Source organism: Lontra canadensis, unplaced genomic scaffold (genome assembly GCF_010015895.1).
Source record: "Lontra canadensis isolate GAN:19392208 unplaced genomic scaffold, GSC_riverotter_1.0 scaffold28, whole genome shotgun sequence".
NCBI lineage: Eukaryota > Metazoa > Chordata > Mammalia > Carnivora > Mustelidae > Lontra > Lontra canadensis.
The window spans coordinates 2,392,429-2,406,859 of NW_022631022.1; the positions used below are offsets into that span (position 1 = coordinate 2,392,429).

Genomic DNA, 14,431 nt, shown 5'->3' on the forward strand with positions numbered 1-14,431 from the left:
ATGCCGGCAGAGATGCTCCTGGAGACCAGTTCCTAGCGTGTAGAAAGGGCTCACAAACAGGGCCTGTTACTAGTTATTGCCCAGAAGAAAGAAAAGGAAGAAGCAAAAGAAGAAAAACCCAGTGACTCTTTGCCCAGCCTCACATCAAACAGCTCAGTTCGGCTCAGTGCCCGAAAGAAGGACCAAGGCCTGACAGTATAGGAGAGCAGAGCGGGCGGGGGGGGGGGGGGGGGGGGGGGGGCCCCCGGGCGGGGGGGGGGGGGGGGGGGGGGGGGGGGGGGGGGGGGCTGTGTCCTCAGGCACAGGCCTGAGGGTGGCAGCTGGGAGTGAAAGGGTCTGGCCTGGCAGGGGAACCCGGAGGTGGTTTTCCTTGAACAGTATGGCCCTTAAGGCATCATTCTAGAATCAATGTCATCTGGCTGCGTGAGCACCCTGAGAATCTGGAACGTGGCAAAAGGAAGTCACTATCTGGTCTGCACAGAGTATACCTTGTGGTGGGATGCAGGCAATCCGGGTCATATCCGAACTTCCACAATTAAGGGATTGAGGTAAGCACATCCCTGCTCTGGGCCTCAGTTTCCTCATCTATGAAATGGGTGGGAGTGTCAATCCCTGCTCTGGGCCTCAGTTTTCTCATCTATGAAATGGGTGGGAGTGTCAATCCCTTTCCCTCTTGTTCCCCGATAAAGGGGGACTGTGATCATTACTTGTGGGGTGACAGGCTGCTTCTTCTGAGAACAAAGAATCCCTCTCAAGAGACTGGTGTTGGTGAGCCCTATGCACCGGGGAGCCCAGGTGGGTGCAGGGCTCAGCCCACTCATTCCTGCTCACATCCCAGCCCTCCTGCTGGAAAGCCCCTACACAGAGCTTTCTAAAGGCCCTCACAGGACACCTGGGTGGCTCAGTCAGTTAAGCATCTGCCTTCAGCTCAGGTCATGATCCTAAGGTCCTGGGATTGAGTCCTGCATTGGGCTTCTTGCTTAGCGGGGAGCCTGCTTCTCCCTCTCCTGCTGCTCCCCTACTTGCGCTCTCTTGCTGACAAATAAATAAATAAAAATCTTTAAAAAAAAAAAAACCACAAAGGCCCTCACAGATCACCTCCCCGGCCCACTCAGAAACCAGGCACCCACTCCCCGCACCTGTCACCCCAGCACCTCATCCTGACATCTAAGGGCCTGCCTCCCTTCCCAGTCCCGACCCTGTGTTACTAACAGCTGACATATGCTGACGATGGACCAGGAACGGTGCGATGTCCTTATTTCTCCCAATTCAAACCTACTTCTCAGGCAGGAGCAGTTTTATCCCCATCTTATATCCCCTTATGGTAACACTGAGGCACATGGAGAAGTCTCCAGAGTTGGTCTAGTGGCAGACACCAGATTTAAACCTGGCTCCAGAGCAGGAGTGTCTGGAGACACTTCTCCCCACCTCCTAGCTGTTGCATGCCACAGATGCCTCCTGGTCTCTTCCAGTCTCACTGCGTCACCCCTCTGCTCCTGTCCTCTCCACCACCCTCAGCCTGTCACTTGGCCATGAGTACTGGAGCCTAACCCCTCCATAGAACTGGCTCCTTGTTCCATCTTGTACTCCGCTAACTGCCTGAGCCTGAAGGGCCCCCCCACCCCACACTGACCCTACACCAAGATCCCCAGTGGGCATAATCAGGACAGGGCCTCGGCGTGGGGCGTCCTGGTGTGTCCAGGGCTTGGCACCATCAGAAGCACCAGTGTGCCTCCATATGGGGACAGGATTAGCTGGGGTGGGGAAGAGTCCATCGGTAAATAACTTTGGGAAACAAAGTCAAATAGTGTATTTCTCAGAGGATGTGGTGGCCATAATCCCGCCTCCTAACAGTCCCAGTCTCGGGCAGTCCCTCCCTCATCATCAGCGAGAACGGTTTGAGCGGTAACAGAATGTGGCGAAGGGATGCATGTCACTTTCGAGCCAAGGTGATAAAGGATGGCAGCTTCACTCTTGGTCCCTCATTTGGGTCGTCTGCTCTGGGGGAAGCCATGTCATGAGTAGGCCAGTGGAGAGGCCTATGTGGTGAGGGACTGAGGCCTCCAGCCAACAGCCACGTGAGTGAGCTTAGAAGCGGGTCGTCCAGCTCCTGGCAAGCCTCAGATGACTACAGCCCTGGCGGACAGCTTGACTACAGTCTCACGAGACCCTGGACCAGAACCGCCCAGCTGAGCGGCTCCTGCATTCCTGAACACAGAGACTGTGAGAGATAAGGAATGTTAGTTTCAAGCTGCTACGATTTAAGAAAATTTATTATGCAGCAATAGATAATACACATGACTTCTCCGAGCACTTAATATGCTAATGTAAATCTCCAAGAAAGAAGATATACAATGTAACATTCCCCTTAGTTATCTGGCCAAGGAAGCCGCCTTCTTTTTTTTTTTTTTTTTTGAGTTTTCTCAAGAGAGAAAACTCATTTGATATGGCTCTGGTCCTACAATTAAATGTGACTTCTAACCCTGATCTGTTACGAGCTAGTCCTTTGCTCTTCCAGAATCACCACTTTTCCCTTTTATAGAGTAGAAACAACCAACCTGCCTTTGCATAAATCATAAATACAACCCCATATGGCCCTAGTTCTGAGCTCTTTGGTGAGTGGGAGGAGAGTGGCTTGTCTAGGTCTTAAAAGGATCCTCACCCTGGGGCTCAGGTGGGTTTTTGAAGGCAGCAGGTGGGCCTGAGGCCCATTATCTTTTTCTTCCTCGGGCCATTACCCCAGAGTGGTGAAAATAAGTGTCTTCTTCCAGCTTGTGCACAATGCAGAGATGGGAGACATGGATCTGTGCCTCCCCCATCAGACTGGGAGAACTTCTCCCGCCATACACACCTCCCCATCCTGAGGATTCAGTGCAGCCATGGGCGGAAGGGAGCACCAGAACCTTCTCTGGCCTCAACAGTAAACATATGCCCTTCCTCCCTTCTCAATTTATCCCCTCTACTCTTTCCCTGGTAAAAGACTGAGATCAAGTTTCAGGATGCTGGATGGGTCAGAGACCCACGGGACCCGGCACATCCCTTTGTTAAAAAGAAGACATTTAAAAAAAAAAATCATAATGCGAATACTTTATTATCAATGAGTGACTGGTATTAGCTTTTTGTCTGGGCATTAATATTTGAGAAACCATACACCAAACCCAGGCTTTTCCACCTAGCTCTGCTGTATCGTTTTCTTTAAAACAAAAACAAAAACAAAAACAAAACAAAACGAAACAAAACCACAAACACACAACAAAACGAAAACCAAAGAATAATAATAAAGGAGGAAGGAGGAGAAGAAAGAAAATATATTTGTATTGAAAGAATTAGAAGCCAAAGTGCGTCTTTCTTGTTTTGTCCATATACACACATTGCACCATACATAAATAATTACATTGTAAAAATGACTCCATAATTACAAGTATAATATATATTTCCATATAATATATAAAACTTTATATTAAATCTAGGTAGATGATATTTGGGGGGAGGGGTGTCGTCCGTGGGGAGGGGGCTGTGTCTCTGGGCGGTGGGGCGCGGGGGGGGGGGGGGGCGCGGGCCGCCGCTATCTGTGGCTGTTGAGGAGGACCTCGAGCCAGCACGGGCAGGAGGTGATGAACTGCCGCGAGTAGCAGGGCCCCCAGCCCTTGGCGAAGCTGATGCGGACGCTGTTGGGGTCGTAGGGCCCGTCGGCGGCATCGGGCTCGGGCCCGTGCTGGAGCAGGCCCGAGCGCTCGAAGTCGAACACCTTGATGGAGTAGCCGGGCGGCACCTTGCGCACGACGAGGGCGCGGCCGCCGGGCGCGTCGAGCGTGGGCGAGTTGACGAAGATGGGGTGCTCCGCGCGGTTGTAGGCCCACACGCCGTCGGGCTCCTTGCTGAGCAGGATGCCGAAGCCGATCTTGCTGCGCGTGCGCCGCACCGACTCGCTGCGCTGCTCCAGGTTGAGCTGGCCCAGGCAGAAGCCGCTGCCCTGAGGTAGGTCGTAGAAGATGCTCACGGCCTGCTCGTACACCGCGTAGAGGCGGCCCACGCGGGTCCGGTGCTCCCAGTAGGCCACGCTGCACCAGTGGCTCGGCTTGGCGGCATCCGGAGACATGCTGGCGTCTGCGGGGCAAGCACAAGGCATGGGGAGGGGGGTAAGTGGGCGGCAGAGGGGGGGCACAGGGGCGCCCTTTCCCCAGGCCAGGCGGCTTGGGTTTTTCAGTGCTCAGCACACCTGAGGGCAGCGCCACCGCCTGCCAGGTAGTCCTCCTGAACCGTAACTCGTGGGAGAACCCCTAACACACCCGCCGAGGGGGGCACCGAGTTTAGGAGCCCACGGAGAAGGCAAGTCACCTGCTGTGTGCTCCGGCTGCGGGTACGCAGATAGGAACCGCACCGGTTCCTGTCCGTAGAATTTTCCAAGCTCAAGTTAACAGGAGAGGGATAACAGCCCCCCTCCCACCCACCCACACACACACACACACACGCGCGCCCAAAGGAAGGGCTGCACACTGCACTTCTGGCTACACCTGACTCACTGGGTCCTCCCATCACTCCGGGTCGAGGCCACCTTCTCCTTATTTTACACAAGAAGATCCAAGACTTGGCAGACCCCAGCAGCCTGCCAAAGGCCACAAAGGGTCTGAGCCCTGCCTGCCCAAGCCTCAACCTGAACAGAGTGGGATTAAGTTATTGGGGGGCATACATCACCACTCGAAAGGGGACTCGGGCACAGGAAGATATGGTGGGGTGGGGGAGTTGGTCCCCAGAACTCCTTCCCAGTTTTGGCCTTGAGCAAGATGCCTAGTTTCCCAGTCTCTCTTGGCACAAAGTACAGATTTTCACCCAGACTGCAGCCCCTTCTGCCACATGGGGAAGCTGAGGGTCTCTGAATGTTAAAGTAAAGTTGCTTTGTTAAAGCAATTGTTAAATTGCTTTGATTGTTAAATTGTTAAAGCCAGGGCTCCAGAGATCACCAGCTCTCAAAGGTGTGTGCTGCCCCTCTCTGGCCCTCAGTTTCCCCATGGACAGCAAGGGGGTGGCCTGGATGACTGGAATCCCTTTCCCCTCCAGCTTGAGGCACGTATGCATGTCTGGATGAACGATTTTCTGACACCAGACCGAAGGCCACACAGAGGCCAGGACCTGTCAGAGGGGCTGCGCCTCAGGGACAGCAGGCAACCCCCTCTTTGCTGCTGTCGTGTGTGGGCAGCTTCTCAGATTCTGAAGCTTTTGCACATCTGGCCCTTCCTTTGAGGTCAGCTCTGAGAAGCAGGTGGGCTACCCTGTGAGGGGACATGTTCCCACACAGCCCTTGGATGGGGCTCATACTCAGAGGGAGAGGTTCCCCCGAGACTATGATGGGAGCACAGCAAGGCACTCTATGGCGTAGCTTCTCCAAGATCGAAGTCCAACCAAACCCCAGGAAGAAAACACGGCTAACAACCTCATTCAGGAGCCTGGGCGAGGTCAACTGTCTGCCTTCAGCCCAGCCCCGCCTAGAAGCCCTAGAGCAGTGGGGTGACAGGGCCCCTCAGATCCTCCTATGCCCCGGCAGGCCCGCCTAGCCACCTAGCAGGAAACTGTCTCCTCGAAGGGCCTCCTGTAGGCTGCCAGCTCTGCTGAGGCCTTGGACTGGGCAGAGCCCCAAAGGGCGTGCCCCTCACCCTCGGTCAGGTGTTGAGGTCCCAGACACAGGTCCCCAGGCCACTCCCTGAGAATGTATTACTTTGCCTCATAGTCCCCTCCAGGCAGGATCCTTCTGGTACTGGCCAGTGGGGGGATGGAGGAGGGGAGAAAAGACACTGGTCCTTGCCCTCAGCTGACTTGCCCCTTGGCCAGCAGGTAGAGAAACAACTCTGGCGTGGGGTGGGCGACCAGGCTGCTGGCAACTAGGCCGGTCCCAGCAGGTGGGCAGCCAGGTACACTGCAAGCCACCGCCGCTCTCTCCATCCATCCATCCATCCATCCGGTACAGTTCTGGAAGTTTCCGAGAGGAAGCAAAGCAGTGCCATCTCAGCCTGGCCGTGAAACCCCAGTACCAGTCTTCTCGAGCCATGAGAGTTCCTTTAGTGCACTAGAAACAGAGAGGTAGGGGAGCAAACATCTGTGCCTGGAGAAGGTTGAAGGACAGGAGAGGCAACACGTGTCCCCTTCCTCCCAACAGCCTTGGATCACTTCTGTTACCAGCCCCTTTCACAGGTGAGAAAACTGAGGCCTGGGGAGGTGCCATGAGCTGGTGAAGGGTATACACGAGGGAGTGCCAGGCCACTCTCTGGAGTGGTGGTGGGGGGCTCTCCTCCACACTCCGGGCAGACTCCCCGCTGAAGCCCCCAGCATTGAGCAAGTCCTCTCCTTCCCTAAGCCTCAGTGTTGCTGTATGTAACTAGACTGCTCTCACGGTCTGAATCCTAGAGGTGCTCACCCACAAGCCGGTGAGTCATACCACCCCCCCAAAAAGAAAGGCCTTCGCTCCCCAAGGGTGCACTGCAGTTTCACTGAGGCTTACTACTGTCCCAGCTCTACAGATAAGGCTCAGAGGGCCACCCAGTCATAAAGTGGCAGCTCTGCCCCAGGGTGGAGCCCCTCTATCATAAAAGGCAAAGAAGCACTTTGGCAGTCTGGGGGAGGGGCAGGAAGGGGAGGAGGGGGGTTGAGAGTAATGGAACTGAAGGCCTTTGAGGGGGATACTTCCTCACCCTCTCCTCTTAGCTCCTCCCACCCCGGCCAAGCCAAATGCCCCTCATCATCTACCCCCACGTCATCAGTACCCATGTCCCAGCCTTGCTCCAGAATTCCTCATGGGGATTGGATCCTGTGCTTGGGAGATGAACCCCAGAGCTATCCTAGGGCCCTAGGGCCCAGCCTGCCCCAACCGTCTGGCTCAGGGACACTGCCTGGGCCAGGCCTCACCCCCCGCAGCCTCTATGGTTAAGCAGACTGGGTAACACTTCATCACAGCTGGGCTCCTGGCCAAGTTTTCCAAATTCCAGAAGACAGACTGCTGCCTCTGAGAAGCCCTCTCTGATCTCCCCCTCCCATGCACCTGCGGCCTTCAATGCAGTCACTCCTGATGCCTGAGCAGGTGTCTGTGCTGTTGGTCAGTGCCCCTGGCTGGTCTAGACTTTCCAGGAGGAAGGGGTGTGCCTCAATTCTCTTTACCTCTGTCCCAAGACTGCATGTATCCCCAGGGTGCTCTCAGAACATGCTAAAAGGGAAGGAGGAAGGAAATAAAATTCATCCTAAGGGTCAGCCCAGTGCCCTCCCCCCCAGCTCCCATTGGATCCTGCCCAGCAGGTAGGGCCGGGGGTCTCAGACCCCGAGGGACAGTGGGCAAGGACTTAGGTCTGAAGTCTCCCAGAAGCAAGCCAGCAAGCGGGCCCATCACCATGTTCAGGGTCTCCCTGTCCCCACCCAGCTTTTGGGGTCTTGGGGCCCCAGAGCTTAAGGGACCCACTGATGTCATCTTGTCCAGGGAGCCCCAACACTTTGGGCTTTCGCAAACCAATACATTGTTCAACAGAGGGACTGTGAATGTACTGGGTTACTACTGTTTTATTTTGTCATGTACAGACTTATTGAAAACCCCAAGACCGTCGACTACTACTAGCACAAAAGAAAATAGAATTTGATACTAATGAAACAGGTAGGACCTAAATCAGAAATGTAAAAGTTAACATGATTAAATAAAAGAAATGTTCTCATCTCTTTCATTGTGGACCAGTGAAGATGAAGTGCAGAGACTGGCCTGTGGGAACCACTAACTGAATCCAATGTCCTTGTGCCCCACGGACGGCACCCCAGGGGTCCAGTGGGACTCACCCAAGCACACATAACAGCCGGATAGCAGCACTGGGACCAGAACTTGGGACCCTAGAACTCTAATTTAATGCCTGTCCCAGGAGCCAAAGGGTTTCAGAGTGAGACGGACCTAAGGCTCTTGCCACTGACTGGACGTGTGGCCATGGACCAGCCACTGAAGTGTCCCTAAGCCTCAGTCTGCCCACTTGTAAAATGGACTTCTTCCCGATCCAGTGCCTCATTTATGCAGTTCATCTTGGGGTTTTCTGGAAACTCCAGCAGCAGATCAATCAGGTGCAGAAAGAAGCAGCTGTCTCTTTACTGGTTCCAGTGCTGGCCCTAACCCTTCACAGGCTGGGGCCCCTTAGGGGTGTCGGGGGTCACAACCCAGGGTCACCACCATGGGAGGTTATGATAGGACAGTGGATGGCAGTGCCCCTCACTAACTGTACAGCACTGTACTGATGGGAAGGGTAAGCTTCTAGCCTGGAGCCTGAGGTTAAAGAGGGGGGCTCATTAGCACAGGAATGACGAATGGAGCAAGGCATGGCTAAATGTCTAGAACCAAGTCAGGGGCCACTGTGACTGTTTACACACACACACACACACACACACACACACACACACACAGATTCGGGTCTCATGCACTGTGGCGGACACAAGCTGACCAGCTCTCTGCGAGTGAGAAGGCCAGCCCCCCAAATTCTGCCCTCCCCACAGTGGCAGAGCCCCACTCCACGGCAGTGCTCTTCGTCCTCGGCCCGGCTGCCGCTCGGGCGCAAGGGGACAGTCTTCTGCAGAAGATCTTTTTCTCCTCGTGGCTCCAAGGCTGTGGTCCCGCCATCAACCTAATTAGGAACCAGCTCCTTAATTGCAAATAAATACCAGGGAGTCAGAGCCGAGTGAACAACATCAAAGATGACCGCGCTCTGACCGAAACTCCTGCTCACTACCCCCTGCTCGGGGCCTGGCCTAGTTCCCAGCCAGACTCTGGGTCCCGGCTGGGAGGGCTCTGAGCTGGGGGTGGGAGGAGAGGAGAGGCACGGTCTGGCGCTGTGTATGGGGTGGACCTGGCAGAGTGGCCCCAGTCTGGGGGGTCAGAAGTCCTGCCTCTGGGCCTGCACCGGGCAGTCCCTCTTCCTTTCCCTGGCCTCTGGCTTCCCATCTGAATAATGGGCTCAAGATTTCTGCGATTTAGGGAATGTTCACAGCAGCTCTACTTGGAATCACCTGAACTTGGCAGACAGCTCAGATGTCCATCAACAGGAGAATGGATATTAGGGACTGAGTATTTATGAACCCCCGAAATTCAGATTCTGAAATCCTAAGCCCCAGTGTGATTGCCTTTGAAGGCGGGGCCTTTGGAGGGTGATTTGGTCATGAGGGTAGAACCTCCTGAATGGGATTAATGCCCTTAGAAGAGAGACCCAGGAGAGTTCCTTCACCCCTTCTACCCTCCCAAGGACACAGCGAAAACACGGACACCTATGAACCAGGAGCTGGGCCCTCACTAGACACCGACACTTGTCAGCACCTTGATCTTGGACTCCCCAGCCTCAGGAATGGTAAGAAATAAATACGTGTTGTTTAAGCCACCCAGGCTACAGCATTGTTGTTACAGCAGCCCAAACAGACTAAGATCATGGAAACACAGAACTAAGGGACATCCGTAGGACGGAATGCGACTCACCAATAAAAAGGCATGAACTAGTGAAACACACAACACTGCAGGTGAATCTCCAATGTATTGTGCTAAGTGAAAGAAGCCAGACACAGAAGATAGGCTGTTTGTTTCTATTTATAGAACATTCTTGAGCAGACAAAACGAACCTACAGTGATGGAAATCAGAACAGGGATTACCTCTGGGGAGCCGGAATGACTGGGAGGGGGGTGTGAAAGAACGTTCTGGAATGATGGTCATGTTTGACATCTGGATTGGTACCATGGCAACTGGGGTGTACACGTACATGTACATCCGAAGGCACCACCTATATTCGGAAGAGTGGTGCATTTAAGTGTAGCTATGATGCCTTGAAAGCAGGAGTATGTGCTGCTAGGGCAGCTCCCTATGGCTGCCCTGGAATGGCCTTAGCAGGGCTCTGCGGTGGCCCAGGGGACAGCCCCTGTGTTTCCAGACAAGGCACCGGTGACCCAGCCTCCCCGTGGTGCCCACATTCCTGCCACCAGAGGGTGGTGGACACCTGTGGTGGGCAGGAGGAGACTGGCCCACAACAGGCACTCTCCCCTGTCACCAAGCCAGCCCCTCTGATGGCTGGCATTCCTTCCTCTCCTCCTCCCAACATGTTACTGAGGGGGGGGGGGCACCGAGGGTGCTGACTGCAGCCTGGGGGAGGTGGGAAGAGCTGAAATCCCAAGAAAAGCCTTTAGCTTCTTCGAATCAGCAGTTTTCTGTCAAAACAAGGGGCAGGAACGTTCCTGTGGGCTCCCCCGTGGGCTGCATGCTCCAAAAGTCTTGAGCATACGCAATGCAGCTTGTTTTCCTCGTGATCACCCCCTTTCAGTTTGGCCAAACTGCCTCGGACCCAGCCATCCTGTGAAGGGAACCAGAGATGTACCCAGGTTCAAGTCTCTCGTCCCTTAGGCTCTAAGAGAGTGAGATGGGAAGGCTCAGAGCATTGGCAGCTGGGCCCCTGAGTCCTCCTGGTCTCCAGGGGCTTGGCGGGTTAGCCCTCTATGCCTCCGTGTTCAAAGCCTTTGCTGCTGCCTCCCCGCCGCCTGGGGCCACAGCAGCCTCCCTGCCTCTCCCCGGGGTTGGATGGAAAGAGCTGACACAGCCACACTTCACATGAGCAGAGAGAGCCAGGGCAGACAGACCCCGACCCCACCGAGGGCTGGGAAGGGAGACTCAGAGGCCCAGAGAGGTGAAGTGACTTGCCCAAGGTCACCCAGTAAGCTGGCAGCAGAGCCTGGAGAGGAGCCCCCAGAGGGCTGGCTTTTCCAGTCCCCTTTTCACAGGCCGCACTGGGGCCTCCTGCCCTCCAGGAAAGCTCCTTTCTTCTGTCCCATGTCATGCCTGTGGCTTCAAGTTCCCGTCCAGCCAGCAGCTTTTTCATCTGCGGCTCCCAGGCCTGGGAGTAATTATGTGGCCCTGGATCTGGTTAACCTAACACCCCTTTAAAAGCCCTGTTTGCCCATTAGATAAGTAGTTTTTGTAATCAAACGTAAGGGGGAAAAAGGAGTTTCCACTTAACCTTCCTTTGTCATTTTAAGCTGCAGAAATGGCTTTGGGTTTTGCAGCAAGTTCAGAGATGTAGCATTCATTAGAGGCTCTTTTTTTTCTTCTTCTTTTTTTTTTCCTTTGTTAAGGGAGGGGGAGACCAGTCCTTTATCCATTGGGCTCTGGCAGTAAAAGCAGAGAAGGAATGTGCACCGGGCCATGTCATGTTAATGGTCAACAGCTCAGAACGAGTCTCTCTGCTGAACTCTTTCCAAAAGCAGGGCCCAGCTGACAGGAGTTTCCTCTTATTCGCTCCCACTCGCCCCTCCCCACCCCCCACCTCAGCTCCAGCACCTTTGGCTCCCAGAGGAAGCTAGGCTTCCAAGAGGAAGTTCCTAATCGGTCGTTACATCACGGGCGGTCTGGCCACCGCTGCTGCCTGCCCAGGGTCCACCTCAGGGGCTCTCTCAATCTCTGGGGCCGAGGGCCGCGCTGGCCACCCCCACCCCCCCACCCCCGCCCCGCAGCCAGTAGTCCAGCCGGCTGCTCTGCTTGGGGATTCCCCCCGCCCACCCCCAAGACAGGGATGAGATGGGAGTGCCAAGGGGGAAAGACAGCAGGAGAGGAGGGAGGCCAGGAAACACACAGGCCGTGTGGCCCAAAAGGACAACTTTGCAGAGGGAAAAACTAAGGCCCAAAGACGTAAAGTGATTTGCCAAGGCACACTGGAAATTCACCACTCAGCCAGGACCCACTGGGGTTCTCCTGCGCAGGGCTGGATTTAAGAACGTGGTTTCAGGAGCAGTGAGTGCTTCCTGCATGTGAATCTCAGTTCTGCCACTCACCAGCTGTGACATCTTGGGTACACAACTTCACCTCCCCGGACCTCAGTTTCCTAATCTGTGAAATGGGGATGCAATCATCGCTTACTTCAGTCAGGCTGCTGGGATTCATTTCAAGGGCACCAAATTAACGTCTGGTTCGAAATAGGCACTCCGTAAGTAACAGCTGTTCCTATTCTTACTAATATTATTAACCACTGTCAATCTTCTCTTTCTGTATTATTTGTATACATTATTTAACAGACTGAGTCAGCTCTTTGGTTCATAAAGGTTTTCGCATTAGGTAATAATATCTACAGAGATAAGACATGCCAATGGAGTTGAGAATCAAGGGGAAATAGTAGCAGTAATAAAATAAACCAGCCAATAATACTAATAATACTAATATATCAGCCACCATTTAATGAACCGTTACCAAATGCCAGGCAGAATACGAAGCACTTTAAATGCACTATCTCAACATCTGGCAAGTCACTTTTACACTTCCACCAGCCCTCTCAGTCACTCCCATTTTAAGATGAAGGAACCGAGGCCCGAAGGTCAGGTAACGTGTCCACAGCCCCCAGCTAGGAAGCTGCAACACTGGGATTTGAGCTCGACTATCTGGGCTTTGAGACAGGGGACTCTGCGCTACCCCAGTGCCTGCAACCTGGAGAAGAGCAGGGTAATGCCACTATCAGGGACCACCCGGCCAGGTCCACTCCGAGCTGGCAGGGGAAGGTTCTATAAAGACTCGACATAAAAAGGGGTCCTTGGGGGTGTCTGGATGGTTCAGTCAGTGAAGTGTTGGACTTCAACTCAGGTCATGGCTCCCTGCTCAGTGGGGAGTCTGCATATCCCTCTCCCTCTGCCTGCCACTCCCCCACTAGTCACGTGCACGTGCGCTCTCCCTCTCTAATAAATAAAATCTTTTTAAAAAAAGGGGGAATCCTTGGATGTGGCACTGTGGGGGGCCACCACCCCACCATGTGCTGCCCACCTTACCATTACCAGGAGGGCAGTGCAGTTTTCGAAGAGCATACGGCACAACGGCTACCGATGGCCCCCTACGGAGTCCCACAAACATACATACTTTCTTTGCGTTTCGGTTTTCACACCCCCCCACCACCCCTCCAAAACCCAATGAGCGTTTTCTAGATGCTACAGTGCAGAACCATGGTTTTAGGGAAGGGATACTAACCCCAGTGGAGTCCCGGGGTGGAGGGGCAGGCACGCAGGCTCTTTATCATGCTCTCTCTAGAAGCTGCCATTTCTATCCAAGATATGGAATCATCCCCTTCTCCGAGGACAGAGCCCGGGTTGGCGGGGCCACAGGGCAATGCGGGGTGGGAGTCCTGAGTGGTGGCCTCACACCCTCTGCTGGGCCCTTCATGCTGCCTCATCGGCTCTCTCTGCTCTTCAGGGTGGTCCCCAGAGCCTCCGCCCTGGATGGGGTTGGGGGCGGTGTGCAAGGATAGTCTGTGGCGGACACAGGCCAGAAGCGGCCTTCTCTAGGGAAAGGCCTGCGGGGCCCTGCAGGAAGGCCTTTCTTCCAGCCTCCGCGCCCTGTCCCTGGCCTGCTCGACCTCGCATCTCTGGTGGAACAAGGTGGCAGCCTGGGCCGCTGTGGGGAAGGTTTCCACTCCTTTTTCCTGTGCTGTATTCAAACAAGTCCTGAAAAGCAAACTCCTGGTGCACCCTTGACAGAAAACAAGTTCCCAGCTGGGCCCTAACACACAGGCCTGCTCCGTGTCCCCCTGCAACCCCACCCCACTTTCCCCAGGACCTACTGCTTCAGGGAGACCCACCAGGGGGGCAACACTGGGGCCCTGCTGCCATCAGCATTCATCTCGCTCTGCCGCCCCGGTGAGATTGTTCCAGGCTCCCTGTACTGAGGGAGCAGTGGCTTCTCTGCCTGTGTCTCTGTGCCCTGTGGTCCAAGCTCCCTTCTTACAACACTCTGCAGGAGGCTACAGCCTCCCACGGCCACCCCAGAGGCTGCCATCAGCCTGGAGGACCGGACGACACCAGAAACACCGTGCACCTGCCTGGACCAGCCTGGCCCTCCTAAAGGAAACCCAGTCACCTAAGCCAGAGGCAGAAGAAGACCCCCAAGGAGGCGGGTCTGGGACCCAGTCCAGAGTCGGGGAGAATTCTGGTTCCCTGGGCCCTGCGAGGGAAGGACGGAGACAGGTCTGCGGAGAGGAGAGACAGCGATAAGCAGCTTAGAAAATCAGCCCACATTTTCAAGAAGGAACCAGTTTCTGCAACAAAAGCTTCTGAACTTTGCTCCCATTCCAAGTTCTCTTTTGTCTTATCACAAAGTCGACTCTGAATCTGTTTGTTTGTTTTCTTATGCAGAGACCTACTGGGGTGGGAAAGCCTTGCTTTTCATATTGTGCCTGGAAAGATTCTGAAATAACACTATTTGTGCAAGATCATGAAGCTGTGCACCACCTAGGTCCCCAGGAAAGAGGCGGCAGTTATGAGAAGAGGCCCCCCAGTCCTCCCTGCCTGCAGGTGGGCCCTGCTGATGGCCCAACTCCCGAATTCACACACAAACCGGGCCCCTCCCAGGTCTTCAGGGTTCTCTGTCCCCGGAGCTGGGTGTTCTATTTTGTTTTTCTTCTTCTTTTATTTATTTGT

At 54.5% G+C, this 14,431-nt stretch overlaps 1 protein-coding gene across 2 annotated transcripts in view; it reads right to left on the reverse strand.

Annotated features, from left to right (window-relative positions):
- Positions 1–3,072: 3,072 nt before the first annotated feature.
- Positions 3,073–14,431, reverse strand: part of SMAD6 (SMAD family member 6) — a 74,608-nt gene continuing 63,249 nt past the window's right edge. For both annotated transcript variants that reach the window (XM_032864634.1, XM_032864633.1), the window contains one exon: positions 3,073–4,107. In XM_032864634.1, coding sequence (XP_032720525.1) covers positions 3,566–4,107 — 542 coding nt within the window. In that variant the 3' untranslated portion in view covers positions 3,073–3,565. The remainder of the gene's footprint in view (positions 4,108–14,431) is intronic.